The sequence below is a fragment of the Saimiri boliviensis genome, chromosome 19 (genome assembly GCF_048565385.1).
Source record: "Saimiri boliviensis isolate mSaiBol1 chromosome 19, mSaiBol1.pri, whole genome shotgun sequence".
NCBI lineage: Eukaryota > Metazoa > Chordata > Mammalia > Primates > Cebidae > Saimiri > Saimiri boliviensis.
In genome coordinates, this window is record NC_133467.1 from 15245672 (window position 1) to 15267009 (window position 21338).

Consider the following 21338-nt stretch of genomic DNA (forward strand, 5'->3'; position numbering starts at 1 on the left):
TGAGGCTGGAGAATCGCTTGAATGCAGGAGGTGAAGGTTGCAGTGAGCCAAGAACACGCCACCATACTCCAGCCTGGGCAACAATAGAAAAACTCCATCTCAAAACAAAACAAAAAAAGCCTTGAATCGGGCCGTGATTATACTGTGGCAGAAAATCATGATTTAGGTGTTATTTCAATGATCTAGTGTTGCACTGTGTGTATTTTTGCATTTCCCTGGCATAACTCCCCTCCCCCATAATCCAGAAAAGTAGAAGTACATACCACTGCACTCCAGGCTTACCTTCATAATGTGACATTCCAGGCTGTCTAAGATCTGGTCCCTGCTTACCTCTCCTGCTTTCATATTCTTAACACATCATTTCATGCACGCACATCCTCTGCACAAAAAACAAATGGAAAACCTGGGCTGTATTTGTTGTTTTTTTGTCTTTGTTTTTGCTTTTCATTTCCAAAACATGTTACGGAGTTTTGTTGTCACCCTTTACCTGGAATGCCTTCTTCCTCATTTGCTTGACCTGCTTCAAATGGTTGATGTAAAAATGACTTGCTAGTGCCTTTAAGCTGGAGGTGGTACATTGGGACGCAGATCTCATCCTTCCAGTTTACTGGTAGTATATACCTGGTTCTTGTTACAGTACTTGGCACATGGTGGATGTTCAGTAAATATTTGAAAAATTTTACATTGATAAATTATTATTGATAGTTATGCATTTATAACTTGTAAATGCTGCGTCACAGTGTCTGCATCATTCACTCGCTTCATGTCATCATGCAGCTATTTTATTATATTATCTCACGTCACTGGAATAAGGGTGAATACAGTACAAGATACATTTTGAGACATAGATCATATTCACCTAACTTTTACTACAATATAAATTGTAATTATTCTATTCTCTTTTATTATTAGTCTCTTACCTGACCTAATTTATGAATTAAACTTTATCATAGGTTTATTTGTGTAGGAGAAAAGCATAGTATGTATAGGGTTTGGTACCATTGAAGGTTTTAGGAATCCACTGGGGGTCTTGGAATGTATCTCATGAGAGCAAGGGGAAACTCCTCTACACAGATACATTCATATATATTTCATGCACAGAAACTATACTGTGTGAGTAAGCAGTTGTTGCATGCTTCCATAGTCTCAGGGAAACAGCTGACTGCTTGGGTTACAAAGGATTGTATTGTAGATCTTTAGGAATGATCTAGGTTTATTTACAAGTCCCTCCTCAGGAATGTCAGCTCTGAACTTGAAGTCACTGTACCAGGTGCTGGCAACATTGACTTTGGGAATTCCATTAGGGAAAGAGGATTGGCACATTCCTGTCATCCCTTAGATATTTCATTATCTTTTGCCCAAATAACATAGGCAGTGGTATTTTTCTGAAGATGTAAAGATCTTGGAATGCTGAATTCCACAAATTTTATGTGTTTAAGAAGTGCCTTACTTTCGCTTAAACTTTTACAGTTCTGAGCAGAAGGTATTTATATCAAAAATAAGTGTGGAAATTTAAAATTCAGGTAAAGCTGCAAAATTCTCATCTGTAGGTATTATTACAATTTAGTGTCCTGTGATATGACATTCATGGCATGACTTTTTATTATTTACACGTAACTGGTATGAAAATGTGCTTCAACACATTTTTCTGTTTACTCTTTTTTTTTTTTTTTTGAGATGGAGTTTCGCTCTTGTTACCCAGACTGGAGTGCAATGGCGCGATCTCGGCTCACCGCAACCTCCGCCTCCTGGGCTCAGGCAATTCTCCTGCCTCAGCCTCCTGAGTAGCTGGGATTACAGGCATGCGCCACCATGCTCAGCTAGTGTTCTGTATTTTTAGTAGAGACGGGGTTTCACCATGTTGACCAGGATGGTCTCGATCTCTCGACCTCGTGATCCACTCGCCTCGGCCTCCCAAAGTGCTGGGATTACAGGCTTGAGCCACCGCGCCTGGCCATTACTCTTAATTAAATTATCACACAGTAAAATTGATTTTGTTGGTTGATCGTACAGTTCTAAGAATTTTAACACGTGTAAATTTGTATGACCTCACAAACAGCAGAAGAGTTTCATTACCTCAAAAGAACTGTCTCACGCAGTCCCTCTCTAGTCATATATTCCCCTATCTTTAATCCCTGGCAGCCACTGATGTGTTCTTTATCACTAGAGTTTTGTCTTTTCAGCGGTGTCGTATAGATAGAATCATATAGTATGAGATCTTTTGAGATTGGCTTCTGTGGGAGACTCAGCATATTGCTTTTGAAATTCATCCGACTTGTGTCTGTCAGTACTATTCCTTTGTATTGTTGAGTGGTATTCCAAAGTGTGGTTGTACCATACATACTTTGTTTAGTCTTTCATTCTCCACAGGACTAAGTTGTTTCCAGTTTGGGACAGTTTTCTTTTTTTCTTTCTTTTTTTTTTTTTTTTTTTTGAGATGGAGTCTCACTCTGTCATCCAGACTGAGTGCAGTGCCGCAATCACAGCTCACCGCAACCTCCACCTCCTGGGGTCCAGCAGTTCTCCTGCCTCAGCCTCCCAAGTCGCTGGGATTATAGGCATCTGCCACCACGCCCAGCTAATTTTTGTATTTTTAGTAGAGATGGGGTTTCACCATGTTGACCAGAATGGTCTCCATCTCTTGACCTTGTGATCCGCTCACCTTGGCCTCCCAAAGTGCTGGGATTACAAGCGTGAGCCACTGCACCTGGCCATTTTTTTCTTACTAAAAAGACAGTGTTGCAGGACTTCAGAGACAGACCATTGGCTAGGTTTTAAATGTGGGTTCTGCTATAATTCACCTCGTGATCTCAGACAAGTTCATTACTGGACAGGATTATTATGAGAATTAGATAATTTTAAATGATGCATATGAAGTGCCTGACATATAGCTGTATCTAAACCTTACTCTTTTCTCTCAGTTCTTATTTCAGGAGTCCATTTCCTATAATACTAGTCTTCAAAGATGCTTAATGAAAATAAAATCTGTGACAAAAGAAATCTGAGATATGTTACATGCTCTAGTTGTCTTTTGTTTTTGTTTTTGAGACGGAGTTTTGCTCTGCTGCCAAGCTGGAGTGCAGTGGCATGATCTCAGCTCACTGCAGCTTCCGCCTCCTGGGTTCAAGTGATGCTCTTGCCTCAGCCTCCTGAGTAGCTGGGACTACAGGCACACGCCAACATGCCCAGCTAATTTTTGTATTTTTAGTAGAGATGGGGTTTCACCAAGTTGGCCAGGATGGTCTTGATTGCTTGACCTTGTGATCCACCCACCTTGGCTTCCCAGAGTGCTGGGATTACAAGTGTAGGCCACCGGGCCCAGCTTTGCCCAAGCTGGTCTTAAATGCCAGAAATTCTCCCATCTTGGCCTCCCAAAGCGGCCACCACACCTGGCCAAGTACTGATTATTTATCAGACATATTCATGCATGATGTTATTTCTCTTTTGAGACAGGTTCTCACCGTGTTGCCCAGGCTAGTCTTGAACTCCTGAGCTCAAGCAGTCCTCCTGCCTGAGCCTCCCAAGAAGCTGGGATTACAGCTGTGCACCATTGTGCCAGGCTTAAATCTTGAAAATAAGCATTTAAAAAATACTGTAATTCATACCTAGAGATGAGTATGTAGCTTACCAAGTTTTTCTTTTTTTTTTAAAAAGTTCTTTCTTGATGACCCTTTATCCATATATATATATATATTTTTTTTTGAGACAGAGTCTCACTCTGTCACCCGGGCTGGAGTGCAATGGCGTGATCTCGGCTCACTGCAACCTCCGCCTCCCAGGTTCAAGCGATACCTGCCTCAGCCTCCTAAGTAGCTGGGATTACAGGCGCATGCCACTGTACCCAGTAATTTTTGTATTTTTAGTAGAGATGGTGTTTCAACATTTTGGCCAGGCTGGTCTCGAACTTCTGACCTTGTGATCCACCCATCTTGTCCTCCCAAAGTGCTGGGATTACAGGCGTGAGCCACCGTGCCCGGCCCCATATTTCTATAGGAAGTTCTAGGCAGTGGTTTGAATGTTTGGTCCCTAGACTACTAGCATCAGTATCACCTCTGAATGATAATAGAAATGCAGGCTAGGCATGGTGGCTCACATCTGTAATCCCAGCACTTTGGCAGGCCGAGGTGGGAGGATTGCTTGAGGCCAGGAGTTTGAGACCAGCCTTTGCAACAGAGACCCTGTCTCTACAAAAAATGAACACACTAGCCAGGTGTGGTGGCTTGTCCCTGTGGTGGTATCCCATTGTGGTTTTAATTTGTATTTTCTTAATGGCTGTTGAACATCTTTTCATATCTCCCATCCCCTGCCCCACCACACAGAATTATTTGGCTCCAAATGTCAGTAGTGTCATGGTTGAACAACCTTGGATTAAATGATTACATTTGGAAAATTATCAATTGTCATATATGGTACATAATGTTTGTTTTATTATTACGAATATGAGCTATTTTAAAAGATTCATATCAAGGCCAGGCGCGGTGGCTTATGCCTGTAATCTCAGCACTTTGGGAGGCCAAGGCGGGTGGATCACGAGGTCAAGAGATCGAGACCATCCTGGTCAACACGATGAAACCCTGTCTTTATTAAAAATACAAAAAATTAGCTGGGCATGGTGGCGCGTGCCTTTAGTCCCAGCTACTCGGGATGCTGAGGCAGGAGAATTGCCTGAACCCAGGAGGCGGAGGTTGCTGAGATCACGCCATTGCACTCCAGCCTGCATAACAAGAGCGAAACTCTGTCTCAAAAAAAAAAAAAGATTCATATCTGTATTTCAGAGCATGAATTTTTGTCATACAATATATCATATAAGAAAGATGAAGGAAATTGGAGCAAATCTGTACAATCTTGGACCACTTATTTACCTGGTAGGATTATTATGAGAATTAGATAATTTATATATGTACTAATTGTATCCATACTAACTTAATAATTATATACTTATATGTGTTCCAAAAGGTTGGGATTCCAACTTAAGTGGTATTTTGATATAAAGGAATGGTGTAGAAGTATATACTTTTTAAAAAAATGTTGGCTGGGCGCGGTGGCTCAAGCCTGTAATCCCAGCACTTTGGGAGGCCCAGGCGGGTGGATCACGAGGTCAAGAGATCGAGACCATCCTGGTCAACATGGTGAAACCTCGTCTTTACTAAAAATACAAAAAATTAGCTGGGCATTGTGGCGTGTGCCTGTAATCCCAGCTACTCAGGAGGCTGAGGCAGGAGAATTGCCTGAACCCGGGAGGCAGAGGTTGCGGTGAGCCGAGATTGCGCCATTGCACTCCAGCCTGGGTAACGAGCGAAACTCCATCTCAAAAAAAAAAAAGTTTTATTTTTTGTTTTAAAATTTATTTTATTTTATTTTTAGAGACAGGGTCTCACTCTGTTGCCCAGGCTGATTTTGAACTCCTGGCCTCAGGTGATCCTCCTGCCTCAGCCTCCTGAATAATTGGGATTGCAGATGTAAGTCTCCACCCCTGGCTGAACTAGATAGTTAATATTTATGAGTATTAAATTAATAGTTGTATGAGTATTATACAAGTTAAATGTAAGTATTGTATATAAGATACATATAAAGATATATATATATATATATATATATATATATATATGTATGACAAGTTATATATGTTTTTGTTTTGGTTTTTGAGATGGAGTCTCACTCTGCCCAGGCTGGAATGCAGTGGTGTGATCTTGGCTCACTACAACCTCTGCCTCCTGGGTTCAAGCGATTCTCCTGTCTCAGCCTCCTCCGTAGCTGGAACTACAGGTGCATGCCATCACACCTGGCCAATTTTTGTTTTTTAGTAGAGATGGGGTTTCACCATGTTGGCCAGGCTGGTCTCGAGCTCCTGACTTCAGTTGGTTTGCCCACCTTGGCCTCCCAAAGTGCTGGGATTACAGGCATGAGCCACCGTGCCCAGCCTATCTTTTTTAAAATTCATTCTTCACCATCCACTCCCTCATGGAAAAGGGCTTATGTTAGTCACTCATGTTGGTCAGGGGCCAGTTTCACTATATAAGGGCCAAAAGAGAATCAGTGGTTTTGAGGGGCCCCTTAAACTTTCTGGTTTTGACAGGACAAGTGATCTCTGAAACAGGAGGCAGAATTCCAAATCCTCCTCCAGAATTGTATCTTTACATCTTACCACATGGTCTGTTCATCTGCGAAATGGGATAATAGTATCTTCCTAGCAGAGTTAACATGAGGGTTCATGATAAGATATGTGAAGTACCTGGTTTATATAACTTGGTTTACATGACCAATTTCTCTCCCATTCTCTATCTTCTAAATTGCTCTTGGATTGTGTGGTGCTCAAAAGTCAGAATTAATTTTTCTTGTTGTGGAGTTAGTATCACATTGCTTTTTTCTGTCTTTTGCATATTCTTTCCTGTCCCCAATACTAATCCTCACAGTTTGACTCAGCATTCAGGAAGAAATTGGATGTTTGATTTACGTTCTTTCCTAGACTCTCCTATAGTCTTTTATTTGTGAACACCATGTTCTACCCTTCTGCCATCAAGATACAACCAGTGGAAATCTAGCAAAACTGAAAAGGAAAATTGAAATGAGCCATACTTTTGGGATGATTTAAATATGCAAAGTCATTCCCTTCTCAGCTGGGGCCCATCTATCTTGGTTAAAAAATACTGTTAGCTCTTATTCTTAAAGATTTTGTAATGTGGGCCAGATGCAGTGGCTCATTCCTGTTATCTCAGCACTTTGGGAGGCTGAGGCAGGAGGATCGCTTGAGCCTAAGAGTTTGAGGCTGCAGTAAGCTGTTACTGTGTTATTGCACTCCATCCTGGGCAACAGAGTGAGACTCTGCCTCAAAAAAAAAAAAAAAAAAAAAAGATGAAAGAAAAGAAAGATTCTATAATTTGCCTTTTGGGTAATTTTAAAGGATCTCCTTCCTCACTCCCTCCTGCCTGATCAATGTACTAGTGCACTGGAAAGACATTACAGGTTAAGTATCCCTTATTTGAAATGCTTGGGACCGAAAGTGTTTCGAATTTTGGATTTTTTTTTCATATTTTGGAGTATTTGCATACTAGTTCAATATCCTTAATTTTTTTTTTTTTTGAAACAAGAGTCTTACTCTGTCACCCAGGCTTGAGTGCAGTGGCATGATCTTGGCTCACTGCAACCTCTGCCTCTCAGGTTCAGGTGATTCTCTTGTGTCATCTTCCTGAGTGGGATTATAGGCATGCACCACTGTGCCCAGCTATTTTATGTATTTTTAGTAGAGACGAGGTTTCACCGTGATGGCCAAGCTGGTCCCAAACCCCTGACCTCAGGTTATCTGCTCACCTCAGCCTCCCAAATTCTGGGATTACAGATGTGACTGTGCCCAGGTAGTATCCCTAATTTGAAAGTCCAACATTAAATGTTCCAGCGAACATTTTTCTTGAGTGTCATGTCAGTCCACACAGAGTTTCAGATTTTGGAGCTTTTTAGGTTTTTGGATGAAGAATACTCAGTCTGTATTGGTAGTGGTGTTGGAGTTAAAGCAGAGTTTTTGCTGCTGCATGATTTTTACCTCTCATAAATTAAGCCAGTGATAACAGTGCACTTTACTGAGTCATTCACTGTTTGATACTGACAGAGCATCTGCTAAAAATTAATTTAATAGAGATTTATTTATTTATTTATTTAGAGACGGACTCTCACTCTGTCGCCTGAGTTGGAGTGCAGTGGTGTGATCTCCGCTAACTGCAGCCTCCGCTTCCCTAGTTCACGCAATTCTTGTGCATCAACTTTCTGAGTAACTGGAACTACAGGTGCTGTCACCATGCCCAGCTAATTTTTTCTGTGATTTTTAGTAGAGATGGGGTTTTGTCATGTTGACCAGGATGGTCTTTGAACTCCTGGCCCCAAGTGATCCATCCTCCTCGGCCTCTGGAAGTGCTGGATTACAGGTGTGAGCCACCGTGGCTGGCCTAATAGAGTTTTATTAACTAAGATAATGTTAGGAAAATTTTCCAGTGCTTTTGTAACTTCCGTGACAGTCTTGTTTGAAGCTGGAGAAAAATGGAGTTCAGCAATGAAAGCACAGGGACTGAATCCTGAGCATACTTTCATAGATTATTTGAACAACAACAAAAATATGTTAGTGTGTCCTAAACCAAAATTTTGTAATTTTGAAAATTACAAGTAAGAAGGGAAATTATGGCATTTTCCTTCTTGTAACACTTACTGTGTATGCAGGACCAGAATTCTATTGCTTTGGGTAGCCAGTAGCTGCTGAATAAGGGTAGTGAATAAGTGCTTTGTTTCTCTTGGTTAAGGCAATTTGAGTTCAGCCAGCAGGAAATAGCTTGCAGCCAGTACCCAAATATATACGGGGTGTATATACATATAGACATACCTCTTCGTAAATATTGGAGAACTAGATCTGCAGGTCTGAAACAAGAAGAACCAGTTTTTTGGTTTTTTATTTTTAGCATCATATGGAAAGATTGTTATGTTAGTACATTACCTATAGGGCAGTGACAGTTGTCCTCAAAGAATAAGGTTAGGGAAACTTTATAAGATATATTTCCTAATGAATACCCACATATACATTGTCTTTTTTGGTGAGATGTTTGTGAGATGAGCCATGTATTAGGGAAGATTTTTGTTCATTTCATCCTTTTTCGGAGGAAAAATCAAAGGGAAAGCCACTGTCTATTCAGTTTTTGGTCCGAATAAGGTTGTTCCAAGAAGAGATGGAAATTGTCCAGTCATACTAGAGGACAGGTTGTATTTTTGTGGATGGATTCTAAGTTCTGGCATGACCTGTATAAATTTTTAAAAACTGTTCTCTGAGTCATTGTGCATCCACTTTGGAAAAATTTGTGATTACTCTGTTGCTGGGAGTAAATGGCAGACATTTCTAGTTTCCTTGGATGAAATGGATTGTTTGGTAAGCACATGCATATCATTCCGATTAGTCTCAGGTTTAACTCTTAATGTCGTCACATATATAGGCAGATGAATCAAGATCAGCCCACTTTGAGGACTGGCTGTTTTCAAAGTCTTCACCAGAAGATAAGAAAAGCCCTTTTTCAGTTCTTTTTGTGTCACTCTGTATTGGATTAGAGAGGCAGCCTGGTATAGTGAAAAGAGCGTGGGCTTTGGAATTAGAAAAGGTCTTGGGTTTCGAATCCTGGTTTCACCAACTAGCTCTGGGACTTGAACAAGTTAATTGACATTTCCAAGTATTTGTAAGTTATGATAATAATACCTGTCATGGCCAGGCATGGTGCTGCATGCTTGTAATCCCAGCACTTTGGGAGGCCAAGCCTGGTGGATCACGAGGTCAGGAGATCAAGGCCATCCTGGCCACATGGTGAAACCCCGTGTCTACTAAAAATACAAAAATTAGCTGGGCGTGGTGATGCACATCTGTAGTCCTATCTACTCGGGAGGCTGAGGCAGGAGAATTACTTGAACCTGGGAGGCAGAGGTTGCAGTGAGCCAAGATTGTGCCACTGCATTCCAGAATGGCGACAGAGCAAGATTCTGTCTCAGTCAGTCGTTCAATCAATCAGTCAATCAATATGCCTGTCTTTCAGGGCTGTGGGTGATGATGTTATAAATTACAGTATATCGGAAGTACTTCAGGGACCGCTATGTGCAAGGTACAGTGATTAAATATAAAGGAAAATCCATGATTATACTGTCAAATGCAAATAGCTGTTTAAAGATGAGTCTTTCCCAAATGTGAAGATGTTATATACCTTCAATGGGAAGGCAAATAATAATCTAATAAATAAGGAGAAGGGATGCTGTTAGGGAGATGATATTAGGAGGTTCTTTTGGCCAGAACACAGCATCCCTGTGTTCTATCTTAAGTCACTCTCTCAGCCAGTATTCGGTTTCAAAGATGAAATCTGCACATGGAACTAAGCAAGGCAGGATTACACTTTCTATCATCAGCAGTAGGTTTGGCCTCAAGCCCCAGTGAAGAAACATAGTTGGCTAGGACTGAATTAGAGCTCTTACCTTTCTATTTGCATGAAAAGGCCATACTTCTAAAAAGAGGCAGGAGGAGAAAACAGTAGATATAATATGTGTCTCAGTCAGAGTTTCTGAATATAATAAATTATAGCAAGTCCTCCATTTCCTTGAGGATAGAGTGGAAAGACAAGATTCTGACTGCTCCTTGTGAGAAGAATGAAGAGCTGGGTTGAGGAGACAGGAGACGTGCAACATCTCTTCCATAGAGACCAACACATAATTAGTGTAACATTTAAAAATAAAATTGTAGACTCATTGGGATAAGTTTCTGAAGTATTTAAACTTTGAAAACTTTGCTGTTTGACTTGGGGAACTTGTGGGGATTATTTATACTTTTGGGCAGTTGAATTTTGGCCATAATGCGATAGATGAATGTTGTAGCAGTTCAGGCAAGGAAATAATGAATTAAGAGAGTGGTACCAAATGAAGAGGAACAGATGCATTTGAGAGATTAAGAGGTATGATCATAGGATATACTCATAGAGGGAATAAGGGAAGAAAGAGGAGTCTAGAATGATGATGATGTTTCTGGGTTGGATGCCTAGATACACCATTAGCAACAACAAAACACACGCACATGTACATGTACATAAAACAGAAGAGAAACTAGGAGTAGGAACAAAGTGATTTTTGTTGCCTTTAGAATATCCAAAGATATCTACTTATCCACAGCCTCCAGGAATTAAGCGGTCCGTTAATCAGCAAAGTGTTCTGGGTTGTGACATTTGGGAGCTGTGGTAGGTTGAAAAGTAGCCCCTTAAAAGATACCCATGTCCTAATCCCTGGACCCTGTGAATGTTACCTCCCATAGCAAAAATAAAGTTAGGGGTGGGGGGAATTTGTGATCTTCGTTATATACATATGATGGGGAGCTTCTCCTGGATTATTGAGTTGGCCCCTAAGTGCCATCACGTGTCAGAGGGAAATTTCACACACATATAGGAGAAGGCAGTGTGAACTTGGAACAGAGAGAGATTTGAAGATCTTGGCCTTGACAATTAGAGGGGATCACAAGTGAAAGAATGTAGGCAGCCCCTCGAAGCTGGTAGGGGTAAGGAATGGATTCTCCCTTGGAGTCTCCCACCTACACCTTTGTCCCATTGTTGCTCATTTCAGAGTTCTGGGCCTTCCAAACTATAAGAGGATGCATTTCTGTTGGATTAAACCATCTAGTATATGGTTATAGCAGCTGCAGGAGACTAACAGGAGCCAATAGCGTAGAATTTATAATTTAAAAAATTGGGTGTTAATGACTTCACCTAGGGATGATGCATGAAATGAACAGGAAAGAGTACTGAGGTTAGAAATTTCTGTTATCTGGCACCATCCAGAAATGTATTATTTTGGATTAGAAAGTATTTCAGAAATTCACAAAAAATCTTGTAATTATTGCTACTTTTTTCATTGATAAAAATGTTTTTGATGGAATGCTAATAACTTCGTTTTTTTCCTGTAAAATGTTGAGCCATGTTTATTACTTATGAATTTGTGTCCTTAATGGCAGTACCTCACTTATATTCTAATCTTGTTCTTAAAACTCTTTCTTTGATATCTGGGTGTTACTTTTTTTCTTTTTTTTGAGGCAGAGTCTCGCTCTGTTGCCCACACTGGAGTGCAGTGGTGCCATCTCTGCTCACTGTAGGCTCCGCCTCCCAGGTTTAAACGATTCCCCTGCCTTAGCCTCCAGAGTAGCTGGGATTACTGGAGTGCACCAAAACGACTGGCTAATTTTTGTATTTTTAGTAGAGATGGGTTTCACCATGTCAGTGGAGCTGGTCTTGGAATCCTGACCTTGTGATCCACCTGCCTGGGCCTCCCAAAATGCTGGGATTACAGGTGTGAGCCACCATGCCCAGCCTACTCTGGGTGTTACTTTATATTCATTTTGGTTCAAACTAGAGATTTAATATTTGTTTCCTTTCCTATATTCTTTTTTTCCAGGTATTAATTACATCCCTTCTTCAAAAGATTTCTTGAATTTTCTGTTCTCCACTCTGTGGCCAGACCCTTATCATCTCACTTTAGTTTTCTGCAGCAGACTTTTAGTTATTCTCTACAACTTCAGGTGGTCTACAAGAAGTCTTACAGATCAGTATTCTTTAAATAGCACATTGTGCTACTACTACTCAAAAACCTAGAATGATTGCCTATTGCTTACTGTGATAAGTCTGAATTCTTTTGTTTGAATGTCAAGAACATGTCATTTGGTCCACATATATTTCACTTTATTTTCTTACACCCCGCCACACACACACACAGTCGTCTCTTCTAATCAGGCCAAACTCATCATGCAAAAAATTCAGTGAGCTGGATTAAATAATGTATCATCTGAGCTCCTCTTTGGTTTCCAAAGGTTCACTGGAAATAGAACAAGATGAAGAAATGGTTTACTAAAAATACTCTCAGAGAAAGTATTTTATATAGCTTTGGGAAATATTTTTACAAGCAATTTGGGCTAGTGTGTGAGACTACCAAAGGACATGCCAAACTGCCTCTTGAGGTCAGTAATTCTTTTTTTTTTTTTTTTTTTTGAGATGGAGTTTCGCTCTTGTTACCCAGGCTGGAGTGCAATGGCGCGGTCTCGGCTCAATGCAACCTCCGCCTCCTGGGTTCAGGCAATTCTCCTGCCTCAGCCTCCTGAGTAGCTGGGATTACAGGCACGTGCCACCGTGCCCAGCTAATTTTTTGTATTTTTAGTAGAAGCGGGGTTTCACCATGTTGACCAGAGTGGTCTCGACCTCTTGACCTCGTGATCCACCCGCCTCGGCCTCCCAAAGTGCTGGGATTACAGGCTTGAGCCACTGTGCCCGGCCAAGGTCAGTAATTCTTACTAACTGCAGGGCTTTTAGCTGAGTCAAGATTCCAAATTTAGGGACAGAGATGAATTGTTCAGGACCAGAGCAGAAGCATAATGTACACTTCAGGCTTCTCCCTGAGTAGATGTTGAACACCCATTTGGTATTGGTTTGAAGAAGTATTATTGGCCTATCCAGGTTTCCACATCTTGATCTGGCCTTGAACTTGGACTACCTTCCCCCCATGTGTTTGTTTATATATATTTTTTCTGCTTAGAATAACAACGGTCTTCCTTTATCTGTAATGTAAGACTTTGAATCTGGTAGGTTGATGTCTGTGGTTACATAATCAGAAAAGGCTCCTCCTCTACCAGGAACAAATGCATCGTGTTGGGACCTTCAAGTGTATGGTGTGGATAGGTATAGAGCATGTGTTCTCATGAGGGGTGGCAACAACTTAGATATTTACAGTGGTTTGTGAACCTCCAAAGCTCAATGCTATGCCAAATAATTTTATTGTTTTATCATTTAATTTTTCTTGTTAGGGAGAAATTGAATTAAAATCAATGAATTTACTTAAGTTAAATTTAATTTTATTCCATAGAATAGTGGTTATGAAAAAGTAGAGAAACATTAATTTAGAAAAAGAGAAAAATGCCATTATAGCTTTTACTTTTTGTGGGAATTATAGTAAATATAGTATTGACAATGTCCCATATTCGTATAACAATAGCTATTTTAGGCAAAATGTGCTTTGAGCTTAGGCAGAGGAAGAAGATAACTTGATCTAAAATGACCAGAGGTCAGGTTCACGGAGAATCTAGGAATTTATACTTTGAAAGAAATACAGGATTTGAATACATAGAGGAGTAGGATAAGCCTAGTCCTGGTAAAAATGCCGTCTTGATTTTTTGTGAATGTGTGTAGGAGAGCTTGGGAACAATCCTCTTAACTATAGTCATACCTTGGAGATACTGCACATTTGGTTTTGTACCACTGTAATGAAGTAAGTGTCACCATAAAATGAGTCAAACAATTTTTTTGTTTCCCAGTGCGTATAAAACTCATGTTTATACTATACTGTAGTCTACTAAGTGTGCAATAGCATTGTGTCTATTAAAAAAGGGCATGCCGCCGGGCACGGTGGCTCAAGCCTGTAATCCTAGCACTTTGGGAGGCCGAGGCAAGTGGATCACGAGGTCGAGAGATCGAGACCATTCTGGTCAACATGGTGAAACCCCGTCTCTACTAAAAATACAAAAAACTAGCTGGGCGTGGTGGCGCGTGCCTGTAATCCCAGCTACTCAGGAGGCTGAGGCAGGAGAATTGCCTGAGCCCAGGAGGCGGAGGTTGCGGTGAGCTGAGATTGCGCCATTGCACCCCAGCCTGGGTAACAAGAGCGAAACTCCGTCTCAAAAAAAAAAAAAAAAAAAAAAAAAAAGCATGCCTTAATTTAAAAATATTTTATTGCTAAAAATGCTAATGATTATCTGGGACTTCAGCAAGTTGTTTTTTTGGTGGAAGGCCTGGCCCCAACATGGGTGGCTGCTGAGATCAGGGTGGTGGTTGCTGAAAGTTCGAAGGTTGGGGTGGCTGTGGCAGTTTCTTAAAATAAGACAGCAGTGAGGTTTGACAAATCCATTGACACCTTCTTTCATGAAAGATTTCTCTGCAGCATGCAGTGCTTTTGACAACATTTTACCTACAGTAGAACTTCTTTGAAAATTGGAGTCAATCATCTCAAATCCTGTTGCTGCTTTATCAACTAAGTGTATGTAATATTATAAATTGTCGTCATTCAGTAGTGTTCCAGCATCTTCACCAGGAGTAGATTTCTCACAAAACCGCTTTCTTTGTCCACTCATAAGAAGCCACTCCTCATCCATTCAGGTTTCGTCATGAGATTGCAACACTTCAGTCACATCTTCAGACTTCAGACTCCACTTACATATAATTCTAGTTCTCTTGCTGTTCCACCACATCTTCATTTACTTTCTTCCCTGGAGTCTTGACCTCCTCAAAGTTACGCCTGAGGATTGGGATCCAAACTCCTGTGAAGGTTGCTCTTTTGACCTCTTCCCATGAATGATGAATGCTCTTAATGGCATCTAGAGTGGTGGATCCTTTCTAGAAGGTTATCAGTTTATTTTAACAGATGCATCAGAAAAGTCATTATGGCACCTATTACTGTACAAAATGTTTTTTTTAATTATTTTTTTCTTTTCTTTTTTTTTTTTTTTGAGATGGAGTTTCACTCTTGTTACCCAGGCTGGAGTGCAATGGCGCGATCTTGGCTCACCGCAACCTCCGCCTCCTGGGTTCAGGCAGTTCTCCTGCCTCAGCCTCCTGAGTAGCTGGGATTATAGGCACACGCCACCATGCCCAGCTAATTTTTTGTATTTTTTTTTAGTAGAGACGGGGTTTCACCATGTTGACCAGGTTGGTCTCGATCTCTCAACCTTGTGATCCACCCACCTCGGCCTCCCAAAGTGCTGGGATTACAGGCTTGAGCCACCGCGCCCGGCCATGTTTTACTTTAACAGAAACTGCCAAACTGTTTTCAAGGGTGGCTGTACCATTTTGCATGCTACCCAGCAATGTGTAAGAGTCTCATTTGGTCTACTTCCTAGTTAGCACTTGGTATTGGTAGTATTTTTTATGTTAGCTACTCCAGTAGTTATGTAGTGGCATTTTATTGCAGTTGTTTTTTTTTTTTTTTTTTTTTTTTTTTTGGAGACGAGTCTCACTCTTGTCACCCAGGCTGGCGTGATCTTGGTTTACTGCAACCTCCACTTTCCTGGTTCAAGCAATTCCCCTGCCTCAGTCTCCTGAGTAGCTGGGATTGCAGGCGTGTTCCACCACACCCGACTAATTTTTTTGCATTTTTAGTAGAGAAACGGTTTCACCATGTTGGTCAGGCTGGTCTTGAACTCTTGACTTCGTGATCCACCTGCCTCGGCCTCCCAAAATGCTAGGATTACAGGCATGAGCCACCGCACCCAGCCCTGATTGTGGTTTAAATTTATATTTTCATGAACTCCTGACCTCAGGTGATCCACCCACCTCGGCCTCCCAAAGTGCTAGGATTACAGCTGTGAGCCACCGCGCCCGGCCTTAATTTATATTTTCTTAATGGCTGCTGATGTTGAAATCTTATTTGTCATTCCTATGTCCTCATTTTAGAAGAAGATCATTTTTTGCCCATTATTTAATTAGGTTATTTTCATACTATTGACTTGGAGAGTAATTTATATATTCTTTTGCAGTGTGAAAGTCTGGTTTTTCTCTTCTTGTTACCTTTTATGAAACTTTTTTTAAAAATAGCTTTATTGAGTTATAACTCCCATTTTATAAACTTACCCTGTTTTAAAACATGTATAGTTTTCCTGGATGCAGTGGCTCATGCCTGTAAGCCCAGCACTTTGGGAGGCAGGTTTGGAAACCTGAAGTCAGGAGTTTAAGACCAGCCTGGCCAACATGGTGAAACTCTGTTTCTACTGAAAATACGAAAACTGGCTGAGCATGGTGGTGGGCGCCTGTAGTCCATCTACTCGGGAGGCTGAGGCAGGAGAATTGTTTGACCCTAGGAGGCAGAGATTATAGTGAGCTGAGATTGCGCCACTGCACTGTAGCTTGGGTGATAGAGACTCCATCTCAAAAACAGAAAACGTGTATAATTCAATGATATTTTAGTAAATGTACACTTGTACAATCCAGTTGTAGAACATTTATGTCACCTAAAAGATTGCTTATATTTGTTGTAGTCAGTCATCATACCTACCACTGGTCCCAGAAAACCAGTTATCTGCCTTGCGTCTTTATATATTTGCTCTTTCTGGACATTTTATATGGCAGGAATCATGCACTGTATATACTTTTCTCACGTATAGTGTAATGTTTTTATTGCTTTATAGAGATATAATCCACATATTATAAAATTCACCCATTTAAAGTATAGAAATCAATGTGTTTTAGTATATTCTCAGAGTTCTTCAATCATCAGCACAGTCTAGTCTTAGAACATTTTCATCATCCTACAGAGAAATCCTGGAGCCATTAGGAGTCACTGTATTCCTCTCCCCAACCTAGCTCTAGGCTACCACTTTCTGTCTGTATGGATTTACCTATTCTAGACATTTAATCTACATGGAATCACACAATACGCATTACTTTTGACTTTTTTCATTTGGCATGTTTTCTTTCTCTTTTTTTTTTCTCTCTTTCTTGGTTTTTGATGGAGTCAAAATTGTGTTTCTATACATTTTTGTTTGTTTGTTTTGAGACCAAGTCTCATTGTGTCGCCCAGGCTGGAGTGCAGTGGTACAGTCTTGGCTCACTGAAACGTCTGCCTCCTGGGTTCAAGCAGTTCTGCCTCAGCCTCCTAAGCAGCTGGGATTACAGGCACATACTACCATGCCTGCGGTTAGTTTTTGCATTTTTAGTAGAGATGGCGTTTCACCATGTTGGTCAGGCTGGTCTCGAACTCCTGACCTCATGATCCGCTCACTTGGCCTCCCAGAGTTCTGGGATTATAGGTGTGAGCCACTGTGCCAGGGCTACCTCTTCCCCTCCCACTCAGTGATGGTGAAGAACAGGGTGGTGAGTTCGAAGGATTCCATAGGTCAGATGAGAAAAAAATTGTCTTTACATGTGCAAAAATGCGCATTCAGATTCTGTCAAGTTGCAAGAAGTGGATATCAAAGAAGGTTTTAACATCATTAATGAGGCTCCAGTTGTTCATTCATTGACCAGTGGTGAAATAGCCAGAATGGTTCTGAATCAAGGTGATTGTGGTAATAGTGACAATGAAGATGGCATTGTTAAAACTGCAGAAAAAGTGCCTGTAGGCAGAATGGTAAAAATGCACGATGGCCTCATTGAAGGACTAGAGTAGCATGCATTCATAACAGAACAACAAGTCACGTGGATTTATAAAATCAACGAGAGTTCTAAGACATATGATCCCATTCCTGAACTGCTGCATAGTTTTCTGCTTCTTATTTGTTTTTCAATTTAATTCATTTTTTTTTTCTTCATGTAATAATGGTCTTTTAAAAAACGGAAATCAGCAGCCTGGCCAACATGGCAAAACCCTGTCTCTCCTGAAAATACAAACATTAGCCAGGCATGGTGGCGCACACCTTGTAATCCCAGCTACTCAGGTGACTGAGGCAGGGGAATCACTTGAACCTGGGAGGCGGAGGTTGCTGTGAGCCGAGATCCCAACACTGCACTCCAGCCTTGGCGACAGAGTGAGACCCTCCCTCAAGGAAAAAAAAGAAAGAAATCAGACCATATGGCCACCCTGCTTAAAACTGTTCACTGGCTTTCCATTGTACTTGGAATAGAATCCTAAATCCCTAAGCACTCGATCCTGCCAGCCACTGTCTACCTTACTTTTTTTCATGCTCTTCTTCTGACTTCCTTAACAGTAGCCATGCTTCTTCTTTCCTGTACATACCAGGTTCTTTTCCTGCCTCAGGGTTTTTGCATTGCACTTACTACATTTTCTCTACCGAGAATGTCCCTCCTCACCCCTGTCTTTGCTTAGATTCTTCTTTTGCTTCTGGCCTTAGTTTGTCACATTCCTTAAAGTAATGTACTTTCCTGCCTCAACCTATTAAAGAGATTTGCAGAAACTGAAATGCTACTCTTATCTACTTAATTCTTTTTTGAAAAGTAGTTATTTTTAAGTAAAAATATGCTATTAACATAATGGGTTTATTGTTATTTTAGAATTAATATTCAAATTTCTCAGTAAAAAACTTTTAGATATAATTTTAAATGTGGTAAATACTGATAAATATAACACATAAACAAAAGGCCTTTGGAGAGCTTAGTAATTTTAGTTGTTAATTATGACAAAGCATACATCATAGAATTTACTATTTTAACTATTCCTAGATGTACAGTTCTATAGTATTAAGTATATTCATAATGTGGTACAGCCGTTCATTTGCAGAGCTAGACTTCCAGAACTAGAAAAATTCTAAATATTTCATGTAAGTAGAATTACACAATATTTACCTTGATGTGTCTGGCTTACTTCTCTTGGCATCATATTTTTGAGGCCCATTTACATTGTAGCATACATCAAAATTTCATTCTTTTGATGGCTAAATAATACTTCATTATATGTATATACCACATTTTGTTTATCCATTTATCTCCTCTTTATTCCAAATGTAATTGAAAATGTAACTACTAATTACTGGTAATTTAAATAGAAGATTTATTGATGAAATAGTAAATCAAATGGTACAGAGTTGACATATGGATAGAATGTGGATGATGAAGATCCTTTCCCATACATTTTTTTCTATAATCCGGAGAATGAGGTATTGAATCTGGTATTTGGAATTCTTAGTCATATTTGTGGTAACCTTTAGTCATCTAACTATTTGCCCCTTGATGTTGAAAGTACTGGCTTTATAAAGGATAATTTCATTGAAAACATAGGCTTTGTTCTTTTAAATAGTTAATAATTACATTAAAGTCATTCTTTCTCTAATAAGGTTAAGTTACCATTTTATTTTTTAGTTTTATCTAAGGCTATTTCAGTTCTGCTATCCTATTATCTTACCCTGTTACTTTCATAGACCTAGAACCAAGGGGCTGGTACATAGCAGGTGCTTAATAAATATTTACTGAGTGAATGAGTGTTCCCAGATACACATTTACAAACACTCTTTAATACTGCTTTTGTAGATCATTAAAGTCATCTATTATTTGTAGGTTTTACTAGTTTAATGCTCATGAAGTGCTATCATTTTCAGGTTTTAAAATTTTCTTTAACTTTGTTCCTGTTTATTAACAAAGACTAGGCTTTTTGCCTTAAAAACTTTTAACAGTCAAAACTTTTCAACACCCTTTGCCATGTTTTTAACCTTTATTAAGCTATAGAGACAAATCGTTAGCAAAGGCAGTTATTTCTTGACTTCTGTGCTTATGAATCAGATGACAGCTATTTCTTTGACTTCGGCTTTGTGGTTTCTTGAACTATTTCAGTGACGTAAAAGATGAGTCTTGTTAGGCGTTTCCCTTCTTTTAAAAGTGTATTTCATGTTTTACTGTGAACAGGTTTTCTCCAAGGAAACTTTTCTCTGTAATCTCACCTCATCATCTCCTTATAAAATAGAGATATATTAATCCCTACATTATTTTATTATTAGGCTATTTGTTATGCATATATATGTTGATTTTTATTTTACTTATTTATATTTTAAAAGTACTTCCAGAGATTTTGAAGTAACTCCATTCTGATTCAGTCTTCTGCTGATTGCCAGAAATTTTCCTTTAGGTCTGTCTCCACCCACTTTGGGAATTGTGAATGTTCACCATTTTATTGGTTTCCTCTGGCCACTGAGTACATGAGTAAATGTCATGTGGTATTGCTTGTCAGAGAATGGAATTCTAAGACTTCCTCTTTACACAGAACAGTTTAACTTTTGTGCTTCTGGGAAGAGGTATGGTCCTTGGGACAGTTCTCCTTCCACCTAATAATTATGGCAGAGATCAGGACACTTCACTTTGCTGTCTGTGTACTGAGACCTCAGAATCTGTTCTACCCGACCTGACAGGTATGGTTCAGAGTTGATAGTTTGGGGAGGCTTGATGACCACATTAATCAAGTGTGAATGAAGATTTCAAAAAATTAATCTTACCTACTGTTTTTGTCTTCATTCTTGGTCAGTGAAGGTTTATTATGTGCTTTCTTGGGGGAATATCTCATAGTGGGATTTCAGTAAATACTGAATGGCAGAATGTATGAATAGTATGTAATACTGTGTAATAGTAAGATGTAGATGGCTTGATGTGAAGAACTTATGCTGTACTGAAAACTGTTGAATAATTTACCTACCTTATATAATTTTTAAAAGAAGTTATTAAAACTTATTAGGTTCTTAGAGAATGTACAGTCAGTTAAAGTAGAATTTTGGCAAGACAAATGTTTATAAAATACTTGAAAATGCTTAAACTGAAAATTTTTACTATTAATTTCTCCAATTACTACCTGACAAATTTCTAATTAAACTGATAAAAGTTATTGAATGACCGATTAGTGAAAAGTGTTTTTAATAAAATTAAACATTAAGCTTAGGAATTTTCTCAATTTGAGTTTTATTATTTGGGGTTTTAACTTGTTTAATCATGATAATTTATTTTGTATAAGCAGCTATTCTGTTTTGCTCTATTTCTGTTGTAGCCTGCAAATGTAGCAATAGAAAAAAATGGTCTTTTCTTAATTGTGATAATGTGTTTCTGTCTACATTCTTTCCATAAGTGAAATTCAGCCTTGTCCCATCTTAAATTTCTGATCTACCTCTCTAACAGTGAATAATGGAAGATCAGTTAACTTGATATCAAAGTTACCAGATTTATAGTAGTCATTTCATTTTGTTCAGAAATAAACCATTCCCAGCCCACACACTTGCATTTGGGCTTGTACAGTACCTCTGAATCATCCAGACATGTCTGTTGTAATCAGTGAGGAAAGTGACATAGACTAGAGCTGCTGGGTAAAGTGTTAAATTTACTTGCTCT

General features: G+C 39.6%; 1 protein-coding gene across 8 annotated transcripts in view; it reads left to right on the forward strand.

The window, feature by feature from the left end:
• Positions 1-21338, forward strand: part of ABL2 (ABL proto-oncogene 2, non-receptor tyrosine kinase) — a 131458-nt gene that overhangs the window by 68350 nt on the left and 41770 nt on the right. For 2 of the 8 annotated variants that reach the window (XM_003925329.4, XM_074390199.1), the window contains exon 1: positions 15229-20374. The exons of 4 other annotated variants lie outside the window; for them this stretch is intronic. In XM_003925329.4, coding sequence (XP_003925378.2) covers positions 20263-20374 — 112 coding nt within the window. In that variant the 5' untranslated portion in view covers positions 15229-20262. Of the gene's footprint in view, positions 1-15228; positions 20375-21338 lie in introns of those variants that run through there. 2 more of the 8 variants (XM_010336084.3, XM_074390200.1) reach the window with 1 other exon arrangement.